At 43.2% G+C, this 25,631-nt stretch overlaps 2 protein-coding genes across 3 annotated transcripts in view; one reads left to right on the top strand and one right to left on the bottom strand.

The window, feature by feature from the left end:
- Positions 1-20,362, top strand: part of ASB2 (ankyrin repeat and SOCS box containing 2) — a 30,585-nt gene extending 10,223 nt beyond the window's left edge. For both annotated transcript variants that reach the window (XM_084522257.1, XM_084522258.1), the window contains 7 exons: positions 2,213-2,379; positions 3,025-3,180; positions 5,315-5,560; positions 7,967-8,138; positions 11,911-12,472; positions 15,771-15,924; positions 16,676-20,362. In XM_084522257.1, the coding sequence (XP_084378383.1) occupies positions 2,213-2,379; positions 3,025-3,180; positions 5,315-5,560; positions 7,967-8,138; positions 11,911-12,472; positions 15,771-15,924; positions 16,676-16,812 (1,594 nt within the window). In that variant the 3' untranslated portion in view covers positions 16,813-20,362. The remainder of the gene's footprint in view (positions 1-2,212; positions 2,380-3,024; positions 3,181-5,314; positions 5,561-7,966; positions 8,139-11,910; positions 12,473-15,770; positions 15,925-16,675) is intronic.
- On the bottom strand, positions 17,988-24,557 carry FAM181A (family with sequence similarity 181 member A). The gene is made up of 2 exons (XM_084522259.1): positions 24,482-24,557; positions 17,988-24,191 (listed from the first exon to the last, which is right to left on the bottom strand). The coding sequence occupies exon 2, from the start codon at positions 24,130-24,132 to the stop codon at positions 23,263-23,265; it is 870 nt and encodes a 289-aa protein (XP_084378385.1). The 5' UTR covers positions 24,133-24,191; positions 24,482-24,557; the 3' UTR covers positions 17,988-23,262.
- Positions 24,558-25,631: the final 1,074 nt, after the last annotated feature.

Genomic DNA, 25,631 nt, shown 5'->3' with positions numbered 1-25,631 from the left:
GAGCATGCTGTCATGGCTATTTTAGGGCCCTGGTCTCGGAGCCAGGCAGGGCAGATTGTTGGCTTCACCTGGAGAGATGTTGCTCCTTCCTGCTTTCTGCATCTCACCAGGCTGCCAAGAAACTGAGGAGCTTCCTGAACCCTCCTGTACTCCTCTGAACCTCTTCTGCAGTGCTCAGAATTGACCCCCCTGTATATCTCTTCTGCAGTGTGTATTTATGAGCATGGCTACTGGCATTTGAAATGCAGTAATTCTTTTGATTAGTCTATAAGGTTAAGATTTCATCAGAGATTTGGGCTTCCTCCATAGTCCTAATACACATTTTGTATATTTCTGATGAAATCCAAGCAGCAGAATGGTGACTTTTTTTTTTTTTTTTTTTTTTTAGATAGTTTGGTTTGGTTTGTGTTTTGTTTTGTTTTGTATTTTATAACGGCCAACTATGAGCCAAGCAGAAAACAAGGATTTCACATGGAGATTCATTAAACTTTTTGTACTGATCTGGAATTTGCTTGGCTAAAGCATCCACAACCTGATCCAGCAAACCCCTCTTCTTACTCAGGAATCATTTAAGGTCAAGGATCCCAACAGTAGCTTGCTTCATTCAGCATCTAAGGGCTCAAACTGAACAGTAACCGATTCTTCACACATTTTTAACCCTATCACTGATACGAGGTAGGCTGCTTTCACTGAGGTCCCAGCTAATGTGGTGCACCTTGCATTTTCTGCCTGCAAGCACCATGCACGGACTACTGCCATGGCCCACCTGGCATGCAGTAACTCATTAAGTGCCAGTAACTATCGTGTGCTGAATCCTGAGGTCATGGTGAGCAGCCCAGCGTATGTAACGTGAACCTTAGCACAGAACAACAGATGGCTTCAGCAGCCTTGTGCCAGAGGCTGTTACAGACAAAGATCCCCCACCTCCTCCTCCTGTCCCAGCCAAACGCACCAATTGCTGCTGGCTGACTTCAACAAAATGCTGGATTTCCAGCATTTATATAAAAGTCTCTTATCTATAATTTAGCTGTAGTCCTCAGGGTACCCTGAGAATATGAAGATGCAACAGAAGATGGGACCTCAGCCCTGCAGCAGATCAGGTGATTCCTCCTGGCCAGCAGTGGCCAGGACAGCAGCTGCCTGCTCTGGCTGTTATCTCCTCATGCAAAATGCCTGGCTTTGTCCCCTATCTCCCTTCATTCCACTGCTGCTATTTTTGTGACTCTGCTGTCCTGAGACTGCTGCTCCCAGCTCTAGAGATACAAGTGGCACGAAGGACATTTTCATCTGGGGAATGGTGTCTTTCCCCATTCCTTGGCACACTGCTCCTGCAAGCTGCACTAAATGCAGAGGTTGTACCAATGATGTGGGTTATGAGGACTCCCATGCTGAGCTGCTTATTTTTTCCTGTCTTTAGTCTCACTCCAATATGGTATTTTAGACCTCCTGTCATAATTAGTTTCTGTCTGTTCCCAGTATCACTGCCCTCATCTCATACTGGGTTCCTACCTTGGTGATGCTAACACTCTCCCCGAGACACTCACCTCCCTCCCCAGTCTCTGCCTACAAAGCTGCAATATTTTCTCTACAGAGTTAGTGTGAGCTGCAGGCTCCCCTAGGTTTTCAACATCCTCATGTTCTCTGTCTCTGAAAATACAACCCTTGTTCATTTTTTTTGCAAGCCCCCATCAGAACTGGAAGGATGCTTGGGGTGTTTGCTGCCCTGGAGCTCGACAATTTGCTGCCTCAGAATAAGGAAGCAGTGGCTGCCTTCTGCCAGCACAGCCAGGCAGAGAAGGACCAGGCACTGGTGCTGGAAGGAGTAGATCGCCTGCTGGGTCTATGCACAATTCAGGCTTGGCAAAGGAAAGGCTTGTCAGAGAGAAGCTCACCTGCAGGCTGCTCCTCATGTGTCACTTCTCAGAGCCATGGAGAACACTCCATGATTTTTCTAGGTTTTCACAGTGACTTTCTTCTTCTACACCCCATGGAAAGAGATCAGCACCTCCAGACTGTTTCTTCTGATCTGTTGTGAATGGCTAAATTAGAGCAAATACATTTCACCTTTAGAGGCCCCGTAGCTAGAAACAAGTAATCTTAGCATATCAGCTGTAGGGGTTCACTGTTTTTGCCAAATGATACAATGATGTGGCTGTCAAAAGCTTATTGGGAATGAAGGAAATGGTAATCAGGTTTTAATCTTGTTTTAAAGAGAACTTGACCCTGTGGTGGCAGCAATCAAGGATGGAGATGAAAAAGCAGTGTGCAACATGATGAAATCAGGAAAAAACCTTTCTGAACCTAATAAGGATGGCTGGATACCCCTACATGAAGCTGCATACTATGGCCAAGTGGGTTGCCTGAGTCTGTTGCAAAAAGGTCAGTGAAATTAAAACTAACTAATTACAAAAGGAGGAAGAAGAATATGAGTATACTAAAAAGCAGAATTAGCACCATCCCTATCCTTTTCTTGGACTGTGTGTGAAGCTTTTCTTCAACCTCTATGAGTGCATATTAAATTTAACATTGTCTTTGAGGATAGTTTAACAGACTTATGCCCATAAGAGCTAGGATCTTCAGGAAAAAGTGATTCCTGGATAGATCTTGCCAAGCCTGAGACTTCTCACAGCAGTCTTGTAGCTGGGACCTTGGCTGTTGCAAACTGCTCAGCCACCACAGCAGACATCAGTGTTGCTTGTTAGCACCAGCTTCAGAGCCAGCCCAGCACCTCTTTCCACCTCTCTGAAAGTGGTTAACTACTGTAATTTGTTTTCAAACTGCTGCTGAAGTGCAGTTACTCAACAGGATTCTGCATCATCAGTGGCCTAAACATTGTAATCTAAGCTAGTGACTGATCAGATTCATAGTAACTTTAGAGTATATTCTTAACTTTGTTTGCTGAAAACAAAAAGAGGAATAAACAAAGGAAACTCACCTAAAACTGTAAGGATGGAAGGGTGATGGTGCTGCAGATACTTGTGCACTACCTGCCATGGTGACTTTGGTCTCTTGGTTTCTTCACAGCGTACCCTGGCACCATTGACCAGCGCACCCTCAATGAGGAGACAGCTCTCTACCTGGCTACCAGCCGGGGCAACCTGGACTGTCTGCTCACCCTGCTGCAGGCTGGGGCCGAGCCCGACATCTCCAACAAGGCCAGAGAAACTCCACTCTACAAAGGTAAGGGTGGTGCTTCCAGGGATGATGAACTCTTCTGACACCACCAGGGGAGAGCTGTAGGTGCTCGAAGGATCAGACACACCTTGCTCACCTCAGACATCTTGGCTGCCATGCCCTGAGGCTGAAACTCACCAATTAACTCATTTTGCACCCCCTGTCCAACAGTCCTCTATCTCCTATGTCTGACCTGCCATGTCATGGCCTCTCTTTTCATTCACACCAGAGACATTTTAGATGCTGCCCTGGGGGCATAGGCTGTAACGTGGTGCTGAAGGTGGAGTGCATGGTGCTCAGTGGGCTTCTCAGCACAGGGAGTCCATGCAATGTCCCAAACTTTGGGAAAGCAGAAAGCTGGATAGTACTGGAATATGTATGCCTTTCCAAGCAGTTGGTCCTAAGTAGCTGTTCGGTGTGGGAGTGTATCAGCTGTAGACATGCCAGTGATTCATAGACTGGGCCAGGCCAGGCTGTGTGCTACAGGAGATGTGTAAAGTTGTAAACAATTCAGTGAAGCAGATGAAGTGTTTAACATGGACATACTACATTGCTGCTGGTCAGAGAGAATGCTTTCTTCAGCAGAACAACATCTGATTTATGATATCACAAGGATTCAGAGGACATGAACTCTCACACCTTTGTGTCCATCCCCTTTGACTGACTGTTTCTGCCATAACTATTTTTAGTGCTCTAAGACATTAAATAGCAGATATTACTGCTTTCAACAGCAACCTTGCCTCCAGCTTTGGATGTCTGGCACTAGACCTGTTTAGTTAAAAATGCCTTAGTTGTAAAATTCTGGCTTACAGTCTGTCAAAGGAAAGTTCTTCTACTCTGGCTGTTCTACTGTGTGTTAAACACACAGCAACAGTGGTAGTAGCAGGTAGCAGTGTTAGCAGTAATAGTAGCAATAATAATAATGTGAACGCACCCTTTAACCAGAGAAAAACTATTCTTCAGAATATACAAGTCTTTATGCAAAACCTTCTGGCCCATCCTCTAATAGAAAGAGTGACAAATTTGAAAGGCAAATTAACCATCCCTTGTGTGTTAACAAATTTAGTTCTGCAGAGCTACCATGCATAGGTGATTATAATAATGTCTATTCAGATCGTTGCTTTCAGTACATGTGAGCGACACCTGTGTATGGAAGAGAAATCCATGTCCATGTCCCAAGGGAAGAATCAAAACCAAAAAAGGACCACTGTGAGAAAAAGGAACTATTATATAAAACAAAACAAAAACAAAAACGCAATTATTATAGAATGTGCTGGCCTACCTCTCTGCACATTGTAGAACAAATGCTACAGGGGGGTTGTAAAAGTTTTTGATTATTCTAGGTGCCTTTAGTTTAGGGTGCCACAGTCGAAGTGTATAATAAGGATCAGAAGCCTCATGATTTGGAATTCAAGAAGCAACGTGACAAACTGATGGAATAAAAATCAGTAAAATACTATTAATTACCAAGAAAACACCATTAGCTTGGGATGGTCCTGAGTTGTGAATTGTTGCAGGCTGAGAGAGTGCTACTGACTCACTCTGTTATTATTTTCTAAGGATCTTTTTCTGGCCACTCTTGTGTTTTTGTTTGTTTGTTTGTTTGTTTTTGTTTGTTTGTTTTTTGTTGTTGTTGTTGTTTTTTGTTTTGTTTTGTTTTTGTTTTGTTTTGTTTTCATTTTTTTGTCTATATAGAACTCTATTTGTAGTTCAGAACAATAAGATCTAGAGGCACTTTGCTCAGAATTTGCAAATACAGCATTCAGGTCATGTGATTTCTATGATTTGTTCATTCTTCATAAATTATCTCTCGTCCCTTGTCCCCTCCCTGTGTCACTGTGATGTCCAGCTGGTACAGATGTGCTGGGCCAGACCCTCCTTAGAACTAGGCTTGGCACAAGTTCTGCACATAGCACAGCCTCCCCCAGCTCTGACTGAAGATTGGCTTCACTGCCACATCCCTTCCAAGCCCCAGACAGTGTCATCTGGCAGCAGCCTTAGCCATCATATTGAATGAGATGGTCTTATTCAATATGGCCAAGTTGTGTTATATTGCCTTGTGCTACATGAGGTGGATACCCACAACACCTAATATCTTTTCAAAAGCTTGTACTGATCACTTCTCTTTTCTTCAAAACAGCCTGTGAGCGCAAGAATGCAGAGGCCGCCAGACTTCTGGTACAGTACAATGCCGATACCAATCACCGTTGCAATCGAGGATGGACTGCTCTCCATGAGGCTGTCTCCCGAAACGACCTGGAGATTATTGATATCCTGGTGAAAGGTGGTGCCAAGATTGAGTCTGCAAACTCCTATGGAATCACTTCTTTATTTGTGGCAGCTGAGAGTGGGCAGTTGGAAGCTCTGAGATACCTAGCAAAGTGTGGTGAGTAGAGTTGTGCCCTTGACACACCATTACTCATTTCATCCTTGATACTTCAAAGTTCCCATTACTTTTCCCTGGCTCAGCTTTTCTATCTCCAGACAAAGACTAGCCTGTAGAGCTGCTGAACCCCTGTTGCTCCAGATGGCTGGATTTTGTAGGGTCTTTCAGAGAGCACGATCTAAACAAATGCACTTTAGCATGCATTCAAGGTCACCTACTTCAGGAATTAATATGATGCTCTCTAATTGCTTGACAGCTTTCAAAACCTGTATTGCTGTGCATATATAGCTTAAATCCAATTCATCATAGAAGAAAACTGTAGGTGGTAAGAGATGGCAGAAGTTGAATATTAGCCAGCCCCATCTGCTCATGAACATGTACACTGATGGGCATGGTTATCTCTCCTCCACTAATGAATCCTGCTGGAAATAGATAGAGCACTATTGTATAGTTAATGGATTTACACCTAGGAGAAGCAGACAGTCTCCCTGATGTTTATGAGTTTAAACATATAAGCAGCATGAATTTTTTTCTAGCTTACACAAAATCTAACTTCTACTGCTCCAGACATGTAAAACAGCTTTACAATAAGCACAGACTTTTTTACTACCGTTCTGAAGAATATTTTATTATTGCTGTGGACTACTACCTTCGATGTAGGTAAGAATTAAGTCCTGCACTTGTGAAATGAGAGTTAAACAGCAATGAAGATAAGAAAAACTTCTAAATCAGAACCGCTAAGAAATATATGAGAGTCAGGGAGAAAAAAAAAAAAAAAAAAGAAAAAAAAAAGTGTTCTGTTGTCCAGCTAACATTGTCAAGTCAGTTTTATATGACCATTTAGTCCATCAGACTGCCTACAATTTTAGAAACTAAGATGGAATGTGATTTATGTTTCAACTTTGATAGATATTATGAGTTTCTTAAAGTTCAATTTTGAGAAAAATACACAAGAGAAAATCCAATAAAACTGTCCAGTTTTTTCAAGCCCTCAAAAGCTCCTCTGAGAATCCCAGAAATGATATCACTGCATTGTTTACAATGAGCAATGTTCATCATAAAAAAGGTATCTTTTTCATTTCTTTTTCATTAAGAACTTAGTCCTGTGTTATGTTTTGTCACTGCAATTCTCCTGATGTTTCCAGCTACAACATCTTCAAAGGGCCAAACACAACACAGATGTTTCATTTTGGGGTGAGAGCATAGGGAAATGTTCTCTTTGGCAGGGATTTTTCATGATCAAACGGGAGACTGATTGACTCCTTTATTGGCGTTTAGAAGCAAAACTCCAGTGAACTGTCACTCCCATTTAGGATGCACATAGAGCAGCCTTTCCCAGGACAGCATGGTAGAGTATATTGCAGTCAAAACTCAGTCTGCCAGGCCTTAAATATCTAGCACAGAAAAAAAAAAAAAGCAAGATTCCAAACTATTTGTGGCCAAATAGTACCAGGGATTGGTTTATTCTTGCTTGTTGTTTATTAAGACAAGCACCCACTAGAGTACATGAAAAAGTGCCCCAAATACTCTAGTAGCTCATCAATAATACTTATCTTTTCTTAGGTAAAATTCACCATTTGGGGCCTAAGTTGAAGCCTCATAAAATGGAAAGATAAAGCTTTAGGTGCTAAGTTTTTAAATGAAATATTCATTAACTAAGACTTGCCCAAACGAAAGCTGATTAGAATTCTTGTTCATAACTATGCAGATGTCTTTATAAAATCCTATTTTAAACTGTATATATACAAAAATTGAAATATATTATAAATAGTATAAATGTACATACGTATGTAACTACATAAATATATAGATTATAAGCAATTTCAAAATGAAATAAATATATAAATCATAAATACATAATCATAGAATAATTTACTTTGGAGAGCTACTATTGAGGTAATTTAGTCCACACTTCTGCTCAGGAATATTATATATACATAGTGTAAATATCTAAGTACTAATGGAATCATTGTGTCCAAAGACAAGGCCATGTTAAATAAAGAACAAGCATATTTTAAAGCATTGTCTTTGAGATACAGCTGAATGGAGCCTCCATTCATAACTGGGATCTCATGTTTGACACCCACTGTGTGTTTTATCCCGAGAATATCTCTGCTTTCCTAGAGTGCATTGTCACTTTATCACTTTACTTTTCCCAGCAGTCTCTGAGTAAGAGTATGATTCCCTGTTTAAACTCTCCCTCATAAAATTCACATCATAGTAAAATCCAGTGGAGATCTATAACTGTATCACATTGTCATTTTGCTGTGATAAGACTTCATTCACATCCTCCTTCTGCACATGGTGTAGCTCCAGTGTCATGGAGATTTGTGTGTTCATTCAAAGTATGTTGCTCCCCATCTTATTTTAACCTTCTGGTGCTACAAAGATGTTCTTCCTTCCTAGGTGCTGATATAAACACTCAAGCCAGTGATAATGCCTCTGCTCTTTATGAAGCTTGTAAAAATGGACATGTACCTATTGTGGAGTTTCTTTTGTCCCAAGGAGCTGATGCTAACAGAGCCAATAAGGATGGCCTGTTACCTCTTCACATAGCAGCCAAAAAAGGGATTTGCGAGTAAGTTTTAGTTAATTTCATAATTTCATCTTTTAGATAAAAATACGAAGTCCTTATGAAAAGGAGAACATAATGTTCCAGATCCAATTCTGAGCACTGCAAGCAAGGGAGCTGCCGCTTTCAGAGCTTAGGCTGGAAATCATAAACTGAACAGAGTGTGTTTTCCGGATGGGGTGGTGTGAGCAAGGATGTGAGGTGAAAGGTCCCTTTAGCTTTGACAAGACATCACCTATTACAGCTAAATAACCTCATGTATCTTGAGAGTGGATTAAACTGAGCCTCACAAAATATGCTTGAGAAAGAATAAAAAAGCATCTGTATAGCAGGTTAGTACTCAATAGCTATCACAACATAGCCTAGTCTGCAATCATTTTCCTACATAAATAAGCCCGTAGTAATTTTTCTCCACAAGCATAACATGCTGCATTCATCTCTGGTGTGTTCAGGTTTTATTAGCCATAATTCAGCTGCTGACAGCAGGAAGTGGTTAAATGAATCTTTAGGGCATTAGTGAGATTGTTGCTAGACTATGGTGTCCAGTTCTGGTATCCTGCCTTTTAGAAGGCTTTCAGGAAATTGGAAAAGCTTCAGAAAAGAAGTACAAGGATCACCCAAGGTCTGGAAAACATGCTTGTTAGTGAGTGATTAAACACTCTTTCATGGAACAGACAAATTCATAAAAAGATACTTTTTTCTTTTTTTAAATTAAATGTCTTTGGGATAGAACTGATTATATTCTGTAAACACTGAGAAAAGTACCTAATGGAAAAAATGATCTGGAATTGAGCAGATTTACCAGTCCTCTGAAGTATTTTTTTCTAATGGGAGAACACAGTCCTGCCTGAAATAAATGACAGCAGTTTAGGAGATGTTGTCTAGGGGTGGGATTGTTGTGCTGTCATGTAAGTAGTGCTTCCCTGTCTCTTTCAAGACCCAATAGGAACTGACATTGCAACCTGCTTATGAGTCTGAATTCCTGAGCATTTCTTTCTGATCCCAGGGTGAGCTCTAGCTAACACCCCTGGTTGCAGTGACAGACCCCTTTGGTGACTTGAGTGGACTCTTCTGACTATAGCAATTTCCATCAAAATCCTTTAAGCAGTGATGAAAAGAGGGAGTACGTCCAGCTACAGAGGCTGTTTCTAGATAGTAAAGCTATCTTTGCAGACTGCTATAGCAGATTCTTATGTATTTCACAATGTCTTTTTACTTCACAATGAAAACTTTTGACAGCACTACACCTCCCCACAGTATCTTTTCTCTTAGCATTTTGGCCCATTTGAGAATCCCAATTACACTTCTCAAATCACTTTCGTAGACCTGAGGACATTTATTTTGTGCAATTGCAGTAGGCCTGCTTCTTTGTGGAAGCTGTATTCAGAGGGCAGCCCAGTGTGAATTTACGTAATTGGTTTATATGCTTCTAGCATGTACATAAATATCTTGCATAGACTAATACAGGCACAATTCAACATTTTCTCCGGGGTTTGACTTACAAAGACAGTTTCTTGAAAACAAATGCATTTTAGATGAGAAATGTGCCAGAGACAAAAACCAGCTCCAGTCGCTCACTTTCAAAAAAGTTAATCCAACAGTACAGTAAATTGATCCGAATCCAATCTGTATAGAGTCCAGACCAGCTCTCTTAATCTATTCTTCCCCTCAGTAGATCCACACCACAATCTGAAAACAAATTTACATGGAAAGTCAGCAACCTGAGTCCATCCATATATTATGAAATAAAGGGCCTAATTCAGAGGTCATGTCTATCCTTGCTAACACTGAGCAGCATAAATGAGACCAGAATTCAGCTCAAACTCTGTGTTTGTTCACTTGCAAAAGTCTGAGCAAAAATTTTTGTGCACAACTGCCCAACTGCTGCAAACAGAACTGCAAGAGGATGAAAAAAATAAAAAGATCTCTTATAAATATTTATCTAAATGACAAAGCTTTAGCCCAATTGGCTGATTGTTCTTAATTCCTTTGGTATTCGGTAAAATAACACCCTTCATGGTGACCTCTCTTTGTTGTATTCCTGCAGATTTAATACGTAATTCTGCAGGAATTCCACGCTTCAACTTTTTGCCAGAGCATGAAGGCTCCCTACCATCAAAAAGCAAAGAATGTAGTCTCAGGGCTCAACTGTCAACTCTTGTAGCTTGGTGTTTGTTTATTTTAAATGACACCTTGTCAATACTGGCATGAAATTCATAAGGGTCATCTCATCAGCTGTAGGACTGAAGGCTCAGTCTTTCACAGGATCATTCAATGCATCACAAGCAAAGTTTGTTCCTGAGACTAGGGCTTATATTTTACTTAGTTCGATATGTAAATATACGTTTGAGGGCCTAGTGCTGGAACCGGCCTTTGAAGCCCAGCTGAAGATGTGCCATATTTTAAAGGAGAGAGGCACTACTCATCAGGAAACTGAGCTCTGCATGTTTGTTAGAAGAGCTGTTGAATGCCAGGTAGAGTCATCTGCATGAGAGGAAGAGGAGGAGGTGCTTAACTTTCTGTCTGCCACAAGTCCCTTCTTTAGATGTCCCTGTCTCTGCCGGCATCCCATAGGGAGCATGGGCATCTCCTGGCATAGTAGGCAGGCTCAGGTTGGATGGTCCATACTCTCTTCCTAGATCTATCTTAGGGTGACTGTCTGTATTTACAGAATCAGGATAGCACCTTAGCTAAAACACACAACTTTATGAGCAGGAAACCAGGGTTTAACCCATGGGTCTGGTTATGTAGCTCCAGTGACACTTGTGGAGACATAAAATGCTCATGGGTTTGCAATGGCAGGGGCCTTGTACATCATATATTTGAAAATCTGATTACGTAATGAGAGCAGCATGATTTATGTTGCAGTGCTAAAGGCTGCATCACACTTTCCAATAGCAATCCCTGGTTACTGGGGTTTAGGACTTGGCTGTACATTTTTTCTCCCTGGGCTAAAAGTATGGCAACCAGCCTAGAAAATATTTGTGTTTCTTTTTCTCCCCTTTCCTAATTATCTTTTTGGCTCCCCATGATCTGGGATGGATGTTGATAGCCCCATGGATTTGCCACAGCCAAAAGCTGCACAGTGAGGTCCTCTAGGACGGGGCTCAATCAAGGGTAATAACTGAACTGTAAAATCTGGCATGGAGGTCTGGAAACCAAATATATAGTTTATCCCAGCTCTGTCCCACAGAGAAAGGTTTGATTTCATCCTTTTTCTGGTCTCAAGCCTCTTGCTGCAGCTGTGACCCATGAGGCCTTCCAATGTCTTGTGTGGGTGAGCACTCAGCAGCAGAGCAATCATGATGAAGGTGGGGACATACAACCCCTCTTTCAACAAGTCCGGCCTACTTCCTCAGGCAGTTCTTCTGGCTCCTACCCACAGTTAAGTGGTAGAGGTGCAGAACATATGTGAAAGCCCATCTGGGTGTCTGCCTTTTGGGTTGTGGCACAGGAGTGAGTTACAGCGGGATAGGTGAGGAGGCAGCACATTGTCTCTTCTGTTGTAACTGCCCTTGTGGCTGTCAATACTTCACAGAAATTGGGTGATAATTTCGAAAAGTTTGCTCCTCTCTGAAAGAGGAGTCACCTAACTCACATTTTCATAAAGGTAAGAACATAGGGAGATGAAGACAGGTTTAAAGTTCACACTCCGGTTTTGCTCTGAGTGAGTTGTTCCTGTGCCAGTTAGTAGGCTCTTAAGGTTACAACCACAAAGCGAGGATTTGCAGTAGATCCACTAGAGCTCACCACTGCTCACTGGCTCTCCATCCATCAGGATTGTCTCCATGCTGATCCCCGTGACCAGCCGCACCCGTGTCAAGCGTAGCGGCATTAGCCCCCTTCATTTAGCAGCTGAGCGCAACAACGATGACATCTTGGAAGAGCTGATTGATGCCGGCTATGAGGTGAACACCAGCCTCTCCACTGAACGCTCCTGCCTTTATGAGGACAGACGCACCACCCCCCTCTATTTTGCTGTTTTTAACAACAATATCTATGCCACAGAGCTCCTGCTGCAGGCTGGAGCCAACCCCAATGTTGACCTCATCAACCCCTTGCTCATCTCCATCCGCCACGGTTGCCTGAAGACCATGAAACTGCTTCTTGACCACGGAGCAAACATCAATGCCTATATTTCGAGCCATCCCACCACATTTCCAGCAACCATCATGTTTTCAATGAAGTACCTTTCTGTGTTGAAGTATCTCCTGGATCTGGGCTGTGATGCAGTTTCCTGTTTTCAGTGTCAGTATGGAAATTGCCCACACCCTGCATTAAATTACAGACGGGACAGACTTAATGATCCTCAGCTGTCCACAGAACCAACTGTAATACAGGTAAGCACAGCTTAACCTACCTTTAACACTTCTGAGGACCTCTCTCACCTATACATCTTTATAACTCCATGTATTTCTTTTCCCACGTTTCCTGTGAGAGAAGTTGCCTTTAGTCCTACTTTACTTACGTAAAAATAAGGCTTAATAAGAGTATGTGAGAGCTCCAAGTCCATGTTCAATGAAGTGGGGAGAGCGGGGAGAAGGAGAGGGGAGATAGGCAAAATCTGCTGTTGCCCTAGCCTAAATTTCAGGTGAATTATAGGCATCTTGACAGCTTTTGCTGTCAGATCCACAATACTCTTTTCCTCTGGACCTGAGGTGCCAGGAGTGAAGCATGTTTTCTTGACAGGCAGTGTCAAATGGGCAATGGAGACATACCTGTATTTCTCACCCTGTAACACCTGTTTTATCTAATAGAGAATTTAAACTCATGGTTAAATTAAAAATGTATAGTCCTTCACTTTATGAGGGTAAACTAGTGAATGTAAACTGGAAAAGCAGCCAGGAAGAGGGTGTATAAATCACTACATTAGCTACATGATTGCACATTATATTCAGTTTTCAAACAAGATTAGGAGATTTAGATCCATGACTCCATATCTTCAAAGCCACCCACAGGTTTTAGATGACCATGTCTTACATGTGTATCTCTGCAGTCCTTTCCAAATATCAGCCACCATTTGCATTGAGCTGGAATTGGATTCTCAGTCCCCATAATCTCAGATTTCACTTTTTTTTTGGTGTGTTATCTTTTCCTGTTGATTCCTTCCAAAATATCTCAAGGAAAATCTGACACTCCAGTCCAAATTTACTATCCTTCAACATAAGACACTACAAAAACTATCAGCACGGCAGTTCTCTTTCTCTTTTGCAAAGCATTAGGGAAGCAATAAGTCAACTCCTGTATAGATTAAGTATACTTTTGTGTGATTTAGAAGATAGTGTCACTTAGGCCAAAGAAATGATCACCAATAAACCGAATCATCTCTGAGTCTTGAACCATGATAAGGTAGGACTAGAGTGAAAGAAGGCTGGAGCTCCAAGGCGAAGAGAGCGGATTTGTCTGTACCCCCTGTGATATCCTGTCCACACAAAAATTGGTCTGTTTTTACTTAATTGAATGTGGTATTGCCTTCTGGATGTCACCTAACACAGGTTAAAAATAACCTGTAATGAAATATTGTGTCACACACAAACAGAGCCGTCACCTCAAAAGTCAGACCACATGAGGCAGAAGAAGCAAAAGCTGTGTAAAATTGTATCTGTGCCTAGAGAGAGATTGTTGAGGGACAAATGCACATGGAGCAGAAAAAAAGTGATGCCTTCCCTCCAGTATTAATTTAAAATTGCTTCTTAGTGCTAGGTTTCTGGCTAATAAAAGTAAGGCTTGTCTGGTCTAGCTTTGTGACGTGGCTCTGATATGGTTTGTATTCTAAAATACAGAACGTCACATGAAACTGTAGCTTTTCTACACAAAAGATGTGCATTTCTTATTTTCCTGTGTGGAATTACATAAGGAAAATAAATCTGAATTAGTCTTTACACAGTAAAGACTATGAGCTATTGGAGGTGGATTTGAAAAATACTTAGCTATAAATCATTATTGCTTCTACTGAATTAGTGTTTCCTGGAGAAAGCGAGTGCAGAAAAATGCATGCTGTCTCAGTCCCCATTTCCCGAATTGCAGTGTCAAAACCATGGACGTGGGGAGTGAAGCAACCTACTGCCGCGAGAGGGCATTCGGGGGCCTGCCAAGACTTCAGGCAAAGTATGTTCCGAGTCCAGAGTCACTCTGTCCCCGAGACAATTCCTCTGCCTGTAGTTGCAGTTTTGCATTATTTTGCTTCAGTTTGCTCTGCTTGCTTTCTTGTAACATGTTTTGAAACCTTTTTAATCTGGAAAACATTTTCGTAGGATGACCTCGTGAATAGGGAAGAGAGAAAAAGACAGGCAAAGTCTCTGGCAGAGACAAGAGGAGAGCAGTAAGATCTGGAGTTTTATTACTCTGAAATTGTATCCTCATTTAAATTCTGTCAAAGTGGAGTTACTGCTTGGAGGTGTAGTGCAGAGCCCCAGTTTGCACGCTGTATGTGTAACTGCATGGTAAGGGCATACACTGGAGAATGTCAGATATGCCAAACTGAATTTCCTATAAACAATTTGGTAGAAAACTCTGTGTTGCCCACTGGGAGCCTCCCAACATTACTATATTTAATTTTTCTGACAAACATTACATGGGGATGCTCGGAGAAACAAAGCCAGAAGAACAGTAAACACCTCTGAGGATGCTCTCACCTGGAATTAAATGACCTTATAATTCTCTACAGCTTTATTCTTCCTAGGTGTGCTAATATTTTATTTCTGAATAAGAATATCCACAGAAAATCTTAATGCATTCTGAGTTAGTGCCCATACATGCACAGTCAAAGGAGATCTAGTTACAGGAGCTTAAACTGAAAGAGGTTTAGTCTGGTGCATTTTCTTTCTCATCTGGGGTGGGCTTGGAAGGTGCAGACAATTTCAGTGACTAAGAAGATGGATGGTGCTTAAGTCACCATTATTCAATAGTGTCCAGCTATGTGTCTGAGTTCTCATCCACACAGCATGATTTAGTTCATCTTAACTTATCTGACTGCTCATATGCAGATAAATCCACAGATATCTTCATCATATGCAGCACCCTAACAGAGATAGATGGAGCTGTCTGGTATAACACATGCATTTAAATCAAAGTGGGAAGGCAAATAACTATTTTTTTGAAATGACACTGCTTAAAGTCAGCTCTGTGCTTCAGTATTTCCATAAGCAGCCCTCCATGCTAAAGCTCTGAGTACTCTGCAGCTTGCCCTGTGGGCAACAGATGCCAAGAAGAGAAAGGGACCCAACATGCTGGGTCACAGTGCCCTGAGCTGCATGCACCTTGCAGCAGCTCCCTCATCTGCTAAGGGCAAACCTCTGAGGGCTCTTCTTCCTACACATTCCCCTGGTAGTAGAACTGTCAGACCCTGTAAACAATTCAGCATCCTTTCTGTGCTCCAGAGATAGGACTCCAGCAGGGTTTTATGTCCTCCTGTAGCTGCAAAGAGAGGATTCTGTCCTCAGTTGGGAAAAAAAAAGGGGGGAAAAAAAAAAAAAAAAAAAAGCATTAGTAGAAGTTTTCCCATGGTAAACTGGAAATAGCCTTCACAGCTGGTAGAAATTTGGGACCAAACAAGTAGCTGGGATTGTTGCTGTTGTCATAGCTTCTGAGGGTGTATTCATCTCTCACTGACTGTAGTGAATCTCTTTTTTCTTGAAGTTTTGTGACATGGTGTCTACTCCAGAGATGAGTCGCTGGGCTGGGCCAATTATTGATGTTCTCCTGGATTATGTGGGTAACGTGCAGCTCTGTTCCCGTCTCAAGGAGCATATAGACAGCTACGAGGACTGGGCTGTCATTAAAGAAAAAGCAGGTATGGTCACTCAGAAGAGAATCCACCATTGGATTCAAAATGTCAGTCACCATCTCCTCTTAGAGTTTTCATTCTTCCTGTTGAAAAGTCCTGTAGGTTTTTAACCTGATCTCTGCAGGACCAGACAGTCAGTATCCATCCCTTAAACTCAGAAGAATTTCCCTACTGAGACTGATTTACATTTTGGACCAGTTATGAAGCACTAGAAATTGCTGGGATGCAATTCACTCTGATGTTCAATCCATCAGCTGTGAATCTGTCCCACTGGAAAAAAGCCTTTGCAGTGCAGGAAGGCTTATTTAGCTTCACCTGGGATGCAGACAGATCAGCGTAAGCGGCCAGCATGACCATCTCCAGAGCAGGCCAGCAAGCACCAGTGGCTCTCCTCAAATAGTCTTTCTCACAGGATCCAAAGTCTTTCCTAGTCATTATCAGAATTAGTTGTCCATCACCAAGCTAAACTGGGAAGGTTTTGCATTTATTTTCAGTGGGGAGGAGGAGTACTGTGAAGCAGCTTGCTTAAGTCCTCCCAGAAAGCCCACTGCTAGGCTGAGATGGGATACAGCACCCATCCTCCAGCCCTGCTTCCTTTCCTACGCCATGAATGAGCAGCCACTGATGCCAGACACATTATCTCTCCATTACATAAGTCCCATTTTTCCTCCTCCCATTCTCCTCTTGCCACTGTCCCAGCTGTCCCTCTCAAGTTCAAACCTGCTCTGCTCATGTTTCTGACCTGCCTCTCTTTCAGAGCCCCCACGACCCCTTGCCCATCTTTGCCGTGTCAAGGTACGAAGCCTGATCGGAAGAAACCGCATTAAACTTATTGACACCTTGCCTCTCCCGCACAGACTGATTCAATACCTACAGCACGACTACACGCAGTGACCTCAGGCATAGCAGACATGCAGCGGCTTCCCGGCACGGCACCTGACACCATCAGCATGGTAAGGGTGCACGCCACGCGCAGTGGAGAGGAATTGCTGCTGGCTTGGTCAAGTGCACTCCAATGATTAATCTAAAATCTAAAAGAAATATGCTTCTGGAGCACAAGTAAGAAGAAAATGGAGGAGGCAGATAAACATTAGGTTTTGCGGGAGAAAACACATGTGATTCACCTCAGAGCTTGGTCTGCAAAGAAAAAGAAATGAAAGGCAACTCTGAAAAATTAATAGTGCTGAAGCAAGTACCAGTGGGAGACTGAAAGGTATCCTGGGGTCTAGTGGAGCTTAGCATCCTTGCTGTGATCACAATTCAGAAGTTGTCAAGAGTCAACGTATTTGGGAAAACAATCACATTTCATTCACTGACTGAGATTTTTATTTTAGTTTCTACTCTATGTTTTGGATTTCTGCTCAGTGTGCTGATTGCTGATTCTCTGATAGTTTGACACCAGCTTGTTAACACTTATACTTTTATTTTTTTGGACCTTTCTTATTGAGTAGAGTACTTGATTTCTGAACATTCAAAGCTCAGAACTTTATGCTGATGCTGAGTCCTTTAACACTCAAGGGAAGGTTTATTTAAGAAGGGTGTAAGAATTGCATTTACACACAGCAAATACAGTTCATGTTGTATTACATTTACAATAAGAAGAAGATGAAATTCTGCTTGAGAGAATTTTCTAGACTGGGGGACTTGAAAGAAACTCTGAGCTCTTTTTTATTTTTTATTTTTCATTTCTGTAAATTAGAAGTAGCTGCACTGTAAACAGTAGCTTGAGTCTGTCATGAAGCTGATGTCAGAACAGAACAAAGGCCTAGAGGAGCATCAACAGTGACAGAGAGAAAAGAGGCAAGGTGTATAGGGAAAGACAACACTGCAAAGCCAACTTTATCTGTTGTTCCACTGGAAGATCTCATACCTATGAAATCCAACCTCTCTTACCTCCTTGGACCTCTGTGGCTATAACAGTACCATCACTGGAAGAAAAGAGGGAGTATCTTGAAATGAGGAAATGCAGACTTTGAGATTTAAAAAAAACAAATGCACAAAATTAGGCATCTAAAACTTTATTCAGATTCTTAAACAATGCCAAGTTGCTTGTGCTAGGTGTAGTTCCACTGAAGCCAATGGGATGACATTTGGTGTCAGATATTACTGAGGCAGAATAAAAGTCCAAGGATTTAGCCCTGAATTTCCTGACTTTGGAAGTCTGAAGTATCTATTAGCTCCCTTTGACACTGATGAAAGTTATTATCTCAGCTTCTTTGAAAATTAGGTCACCTATTTACAGCTCAGATGCACAACTGATTTATGGCAGCTTAACAAGTTGCCATCTATCAGCTGAACCACCATAATTGTCCGTGAAATTCTTTTATTGAAGTTTTTAACAAGTCACAATCCCGCACAGCTGGGGAGGCTGAGGAGCCCACGAAGGGTTATTGGCAGTGTCTGCAGCTCAGTTGACAGGTGTGCCTTGCTGAACCGCTGCAATTTGATGCATGCCTCGGTCCCACCCAGGCACCTAAGTAGAGATGAAAGAGCCTAAATTTGTAACCATGTCTTGGTGGATCTTATGTTAGAAGAATGCCCTTTATTACCTTAGGTAACAAAGGAGCTGTGCAGTAGGGTTTGTTTTGATTCCCCACCAGAAACCTGACAGATCTGTTCTTTGTTTGTTGGCCTGCATGCCATGGAACCAGGTACAAATACAAGTAGGGAAAATGCATTGCACCAACTTTTCTTTGTGTGGAGTTTTACACTTTAACACAGGAGTAAAAGTGTGTTGCACACATACAAGTCTGTCTGGGCACAGAAATCCAGATTCTGTGATGATTTTGATTGAAATGCGTTCAGCGCTCTTGGGATAGGATGTGAGTGAAAGCAGAAATGGTTACAGCTAAGGGCACTCTGTCCATAGCTGTCCCCTTTCCAAATGCAAAAGCAGTTGAAAAAACAGTTTCAATTCACACTGAACTGTCACCTTCTTGAAAAGCTTTGGAAAGCCAGGTGAGATTCCTCCACTGCTGAAACTTCATTCAGTACCTTCCATTACTGCCAGGACCTGAGCCCTTGTCCTGCAGCATGAGCCCACCCCTCCTATAGGAAGGAGTGAGGTCCCTGGAGGCACCATGCCATCTGCCCAGTACAGCCATCAAGAAGATGGAGACTCCCAGTGACACCAGATAGGAGCTGGCCACCACTGCTGGCTGTACAGAGGACAGCTGGCTGAGCAGGCCGCTGAAACCTCCCCCAGCCTTTGTGAGTCTATCATCTTTAGAGCAGTATTGCCAGTGGAGGCCCTGTAATTGTAAGCAATAGTTTGAAAAATGGAAAGCCACCTGTGGAGGTCTTGCATCCCTCACCTTACAGGGCTGAGCAGTGAAGGTCTGGGTCTTACTCATATTGATGTAAATCAGAAGAGAAATCCTTGAAATTAAATGAGTGTAACAGAGCAGAATTGTAGGGGGTGAGAGACACACAACATGGCCTGGTGGAGACCATTTACTTAAGCATTTTTTTTGGTGTGCAGTGATAACCCTGGAGATTTCTGGCTGGTAGAAGGGTTCAAAATGACCACCTGCATGCATAACTGCAGGAGTGTGTTAGCCATCCCAAACTGGGAATTTCCCCTGAACCAGCACTGTTATGTGTACAAAAATCTCACAAGCTGCAATTTCTTTTTATGTCCTTGGACAAGCCCATACTGGGTTTGGGCAGAGCAAATACAGAAAGTCCATTTCTTTTTTTCAGTCAAAAGACCTTCACCTCTTTTGGGAGACACGTCCTGGTTGCTCACATCTGTCTGTCTTGAGCCACAGAGCCAGTGGCCTGATGTGAACATACCAGAGCTGCAGGAAGGGCAAGGGCCCACACAGAAGCAGGAGAGACAGGGATGTTAGAGGGGGAATCTAGGAATTATGTTATTGCGTTGTTTCTGCTTGATCTTTACTGCGACCCTTCATACAGTCAGTTTACATTTATTTGCACTGAAATGGAGCCAACTACCTCTCCTACACTCTGGTCACTGACGCAATGTTTTATGTGTGATACTGAATCTGCACAAAAATGACTATCATTTACTGCATCTGTCCAGAAGTTGCTGTGAAAAGACAGATACCCAACATCACAAGCAACCCAAGCTTTGTAAGCAGATCAGTTGTCCCAGTACAGGGGAAAGTGGCTTGTTTATATGGAGCATGATAGAATCCTTCAGAAATGATGACTTTTTGTGAAACGTTGTAGGAGTATTTCATGACCAGGTTACTGTACTTTTTCTTACTGCAACATGTGCAATTCACTTTATGTTCTTGTGCACTTTTTTGATTTTTTATTTTGTATCAATGCTTTTTCATTTACCTCTCCCTTCCCATTATTTATGAAAGCTATTGTAGTTTCAACAGTTTAAATTTGCACTGCTGTAGTAAATAGCAGCTCTCAGTTGTTATGTTTCCATCTTTCAAACAAAGTACAAATTAAACAATCAGACTCTGAAGGGTTATCATCTGTTCTGAACAATAGTATTGAACAACCAAACACTATAACAGCCAGGAAAAGTCTGAATCAATCCAAGCTTGAACAATTAATAATTTTGATGGTAATCTCAGGGGTGAGAGAACAAAGTATTGCAAGAGAAGAGAGAGAGTTGTTATTCTTTGCAAACCTTTTGGAAAGTCTCATGCATCTCCATTCAGTGATTCTGAATATACTTAACAATTCTCTTCTGTTCATTTGTGTTTTACTTCACTGCTGCTCCAGTTCAGAGCTCCAGCAAGGGCCAGTTCCTGCTCTGGGCTGGGGAGGGAAGTTCCATGTCACGAAGGAATTTAAGGCTTTTAAAACATAACATCAGCCTGAATCTGAGGGTAAGTGTGTAAATTTAAGTGCATTGGCACTAAAGAACCAGAATGGTCTGGTTCTATACTTTGACTTAAAATATGCTATACAGCTATATCAAAAATGTACAGCAACACACATTCAAATAAACAGTTAAAAATAAAAATAATAATAATAATAAAGGTATCTAAAAGGTAGGAACTTGTTTTTAACTCCTTTCATTTTCTGGATGTCTTCAGAAATGAAATTTCTGCAGAAGCTATCCACTTTGCCAAGTATTTCAATGTTGATAGAAATCCATATTCTTGTGCAACATGCAACACTTTCAAATTTCTCCCCTGAAATCAAGCAGGAGCAGTTCCCCACAGCAATTTTTGCAATACCCGCTGCTCATTCCATGAGCTGCTCTGGTCACCCAGAGGGAAATCAAGAGTGATGCCAAGGAGGCTGCTCTGCATTGGCAACACTGAGAGAGAGCAGTTCAGCAGCAGGCTTCATCTGGATTACAACAGTGACACAGAGCTGTTTATGTGAGAAAGTGCTCCTATTTCCTTGTAAAAAATACCTTGCCTATGGCTCCGCGATTTTAGAGCCATAATTCTCCTCCCACTAAAGTAAATAGGGCTACTGTTTCTGATTTTTGTTGGAGTCTCCTTATATAGAGGGACGGTCTCCTCGTGGATTTTTTTCCCCAAAAGAGAAAACATAAAGACATAAGTATATTCATATCTTCACTTCTGGATCAAGAGCTAACCTGATGCCTTTATATCTTAGACCATCTCTTTACCACCTTGCACCTTGCATGTAGTTGCATGTATGCACTACCAAAGCCATTTTTTTCTCTGTGTCCTATAGGTGAGGCTTGATACATATGTGAAGTACTGGTAGCAGTGAGAAAGCAATGAAAACCATCTCTGCTTCTACTTTGGATCTGCTAGACCAGTACACTACAGCCATTTTTTCCATAAAAGTAAACATCACTGGGATAAACTGAGAGGTTTGGGAAAAGAACAAGCTACATTTGGCCTGAAAGTAGTTTATGTCCTAACTACAGTAGCAGCCTGGTTACATAACACCAAGCCCCATCACAAGATCCAAAATTAGACTCCATGGTGGCTTAAGATGATAATTATTTCATGACCAAAATTGGAAATTGCAACGAATGAATGAAATTTTCATGACTGCACTTGAAAGAAGCATAGCCTGTTTTTCTCTTCACGGAGATACCAAGAGTGATAGAGCGCTACAGTAGCCAGAGGCCAATGATATTGAGGCTACTTTTTGTTGAATCCTGGGAGAAGATCCCATTCACTCCATCGAGAGCAGGTTCAGGTCTGGGGAGGTCACAGACATCCATTCTCTGTTCTTTCTTCCCCCATAACGCACATCTCATATCCTCAGTGATTTATTCCAGTGTAACTGAATAGCTATACATCTGCAGTATTAAAACTTTCAGATCTCATGTTCTGTGCCTTAGCAAAGGGCACAGAAAGGTTTAAGAAAAACTTAACTTAAAAAAAATCACCTATTAGCTTTTACAATGCCACTTCACTAAAATAATTAAGAAAACATTTGGCAAATCATTTGTAGCCAGTGATTACATCTTAAAATCAGGCAAAATAAAAGATCTCTGCTAGATAGAAATGAAGGCAGGCTATTCTGTGCTCTTTTCTATCATATTTTATGTTTTTATATTCAACTAGTTAGATAATTTATCATTTTTTTGGTTGGTGCAGAACAATTTCTGAGGCAGAAATTCATTCAGCTTTCATTTACACTGGTTTAACACCAGCTAATTTCCCAGCCTCAGAAGAATTACATTTGATTTACATCACTCTGAATGGGCAGAGATTTCAGCCCTCGTGTCTAACCACCAGTTGCAAATTAAACCTGAGTCTACCCAGTGGGGCAAAAGTAAACACTACATTTGCAGAATCACTAGAATAAAATTACCTCCTTTCTTCCTTTATTTTTTTTTTTAATTCTCTCAGTATTTACACACAAGAAGAGATTAAATCAATTCACAAACATGGTTTCTACATTAAATACTGTCCTTCTAGTCTCTTGCACGCAAAAGGAAGTGACCTGAATATCTTGACTTCTCCAGAATTACTTAAAAGTACAAAAACTGTTTCAAGCAGTTTAATTCATTTCATTTCGCTGCTGTGGCCACAGGGCAACCCCCGGAAGATGTTCCCATATGGAGGAGGTCTCCTAGGTGTTACAAGTGCAGGCTGTGAATGGCCCGGAGTCCCACTCGCCATGGCTCGAACAATGTGCTTCCACAAAAGAGGCCTGGTTTGCCCCACACACCATGCCACTGGCTTCATAAGGCTTATTCCTGACTTGCACCCATGTGGTGAGAGGAGAATGGAGGCCAAACTGTTCCTGATTCACTGCAGCCTGTGCAGGAGGACGACTGTGTGTTCGCCACCATCTCTGGATGCAAACTCCTTTCCCACACTGCCAGCAGCTCGTGCCCACTGCCTAACCTGACACTTCAGCTCTCTCTGAAGGGCTGTCGTGTCCAGCGTGACACCCAACAGCCTTTTTCCCCAGCTAAAGATACCCAAAAACATTGAAAATCGGTGGGGGGACAGCAGGCTTGGTGGGGATGGGTTTCAAAACCACGGGCCTGTAGAGTTTCTGCCCCGCGCCCTCCGCCTCCTTGCAGAAGGGCTGTGCCTCAGCCGGCAGTGTGGTCGCACTCTTCCTCCACAGCCCCAACCCCGGGAAGGGCGATGGGGGCAGCGTCCCCGGGGGCTGGTACACAGCTGGCCCAGGGCACGGGAAGGGGCAGCAGGTCCAGGCGCCCACCCGGCCTGAGAGGACTCCAGCAGGGTCTTTCTCCCCTGCGTGCAGGGCAGGCTCAGGGGGGCTCTCAGGACCAGCAGTGTCCAGGCTCCTTTTGCTTTTCTTCCCCTCAAAGGGAGGAGTGTCTCTGGGGGCTGACAGCCCCTCAGGGCCCGGGGGGAAGCCCCTGGATGGCAGGCTCTGAGCCGGCCGTGGCTCTTCCCAGAAGGAGGCAGGGAGCTGTCGTTTCCTCATGGGCACCTGGTCGGGCCTGCCAGCCTCAGGGTTTTGCTCTGGCAAAGCCCTCTCCCCAGCCAGGCTCTCCTCCGCTTCAGCTGCCTGCAGCACCTTCTCAGCGGCAGCCCCGCTGTGGGGACCGGGGTCAGGCACCTCAGGCTGGCAGCCACGGGCCCTGTCCTCTGCTCCCCGTCGTGGGCCGCACTCCGTCGGCTTGCCAGGGTGGCACCGCGGGACCCGCGAGTACTTCTGAGAAAACCTCTTGAGCTGCTTCTGCAAGTATTTTCTGTGGTCCACTGACCGGCGGCAGGGAGCGGATTTATCCAGAGCTGCCTTGATGTCACTGGAGGCCAGGTTGACGAAGTTCAGCAGGGTTTTTACCTCACTGTCCGATGCCATTTCACTGGACGTCGTGTGCAGAGTTTCCCATTAAAAGTTTATAATCCGTCCCGGGCAACCTGCGAGACACAGCGGGCAGGCTTGGAGTGTGACGCCTGCATTCAAAACACATCAAGAGAACTGAGGGAGGTTACGGGAAGCCGTCAAACTTCTCAGCTATGCCCACAAGTTGTCCATCAGGTCGCCTCCATGCAGGCAAGCTGCCGGCAGAGCTGCCGCACACCCGCAGCCCCTCAGCGCTGCCCAGGCACGGGGTCTGCTGGCTTAATCTTGTTAGGTGAGGCTTAGGTGGGGAAGAGAAGCCAGGATGGCTGCTCCAGCATCCCTGCAAGCAAGCGCAGACACTCACCCGGAGCACGGGAGCTTCTCCGGCGGTGCTGGCGGAGGAGAGCCCTTCTGCTAATCTCGTTAGGCAGGTTACACACTGCCACCCCGGCGGAGCAGAGGCAGCCCGTGTGTGGAGGCAGTTGAGCGAGCACTTGAGCAAGCTGAATGAATATCGACTCCACCGAGTTCGGGGCTCTCTCAGGCCAATCAGGAGCCACTTTGCCAAATACAAAGCATCCCAATCAGGCATCAGCCTCCCCTTCTCACATTCTTTGCCATCACAAATTGTTGCCATGGGGACAGCCACAGAAAGACAGCTAATAAATACAATCATTTCCCCGCGATTTCTACCATTCTCCCCTATCCTCTTCACCCCTACCAAGGCCTTTCTTTTTTAAAGGCACAATCCAAAGGGAAAGCACTGATGATGAGTTAGGAAAGTTTAGGAACCCTTTTCTCTGCACTCCCCGAAGCTGTCTGGGGGCTGATACTGACCATGCTTCATTGGCACAGGACAATGTAATACGGGGGACCAGGCTAGCCTACTTTTAACCGTTCCCCATCAGAGACTTTTTTTTTTTTTTCAGGGGAGGATGATGTCAGAAAAAGGTAGGAAAGGAACAAATCTCTAAAGAGATGTGCAGATATCCATGGAAAGGGAGCTTGAGCGCTCAAGAATCTTGTCTTTATGTTTGCCCCCTCAATTGAGTTACACAAAAGCTGAATTACCCATTCAAACTACCCGGACAAAAGGATGGAGTTGGATAGTACTCTTGCATCTGTAGTCAAACAGTTAGAGACTTAAATCGAGTCGTCATGATGGAGAAAGAGTTAGACAAAGCCCATAGAATTGCCATCAGCAAACATTTTCCTGTGTCATATTAGTGGGTCTCCATGACTCCCCCTGGCCTGGGGACAATAGCACAAGTTTGCACACTCGACTACTGTCACCCTGCCAACGCTGGCAAGGAGCAGAAACAGGACAATCCTTTAAGGGGAAAGCATGCCCGCTGCAGGGAAGGTAAGAAGAGAGGGAAGAAAAGGCGTGTGAAATGCTAATTGAGCTGCTTCCTTTACTGATCCAGAGTTATGCGAGCCCTCCGCCTTCTCGCAGGCTTGTCCCTAAGGGGTGGCAATAACTTAATAGCACAGTAAAACTGGGAGCCAGAGGA

Source organism: Aythya ferina, assembly GCF_964211825.1.
Source record: "Aythya ferina genome assembly, chromosome: 5".
Lineage (NCBI taxonomy): Eukaryota > Metazoa > Chordata > Aves > Anseriformes > Anatidae > Aythya > Aythya ferina.
This window is presented reverse-complemented; position numbering and strand designations above follow the sequence as displayed.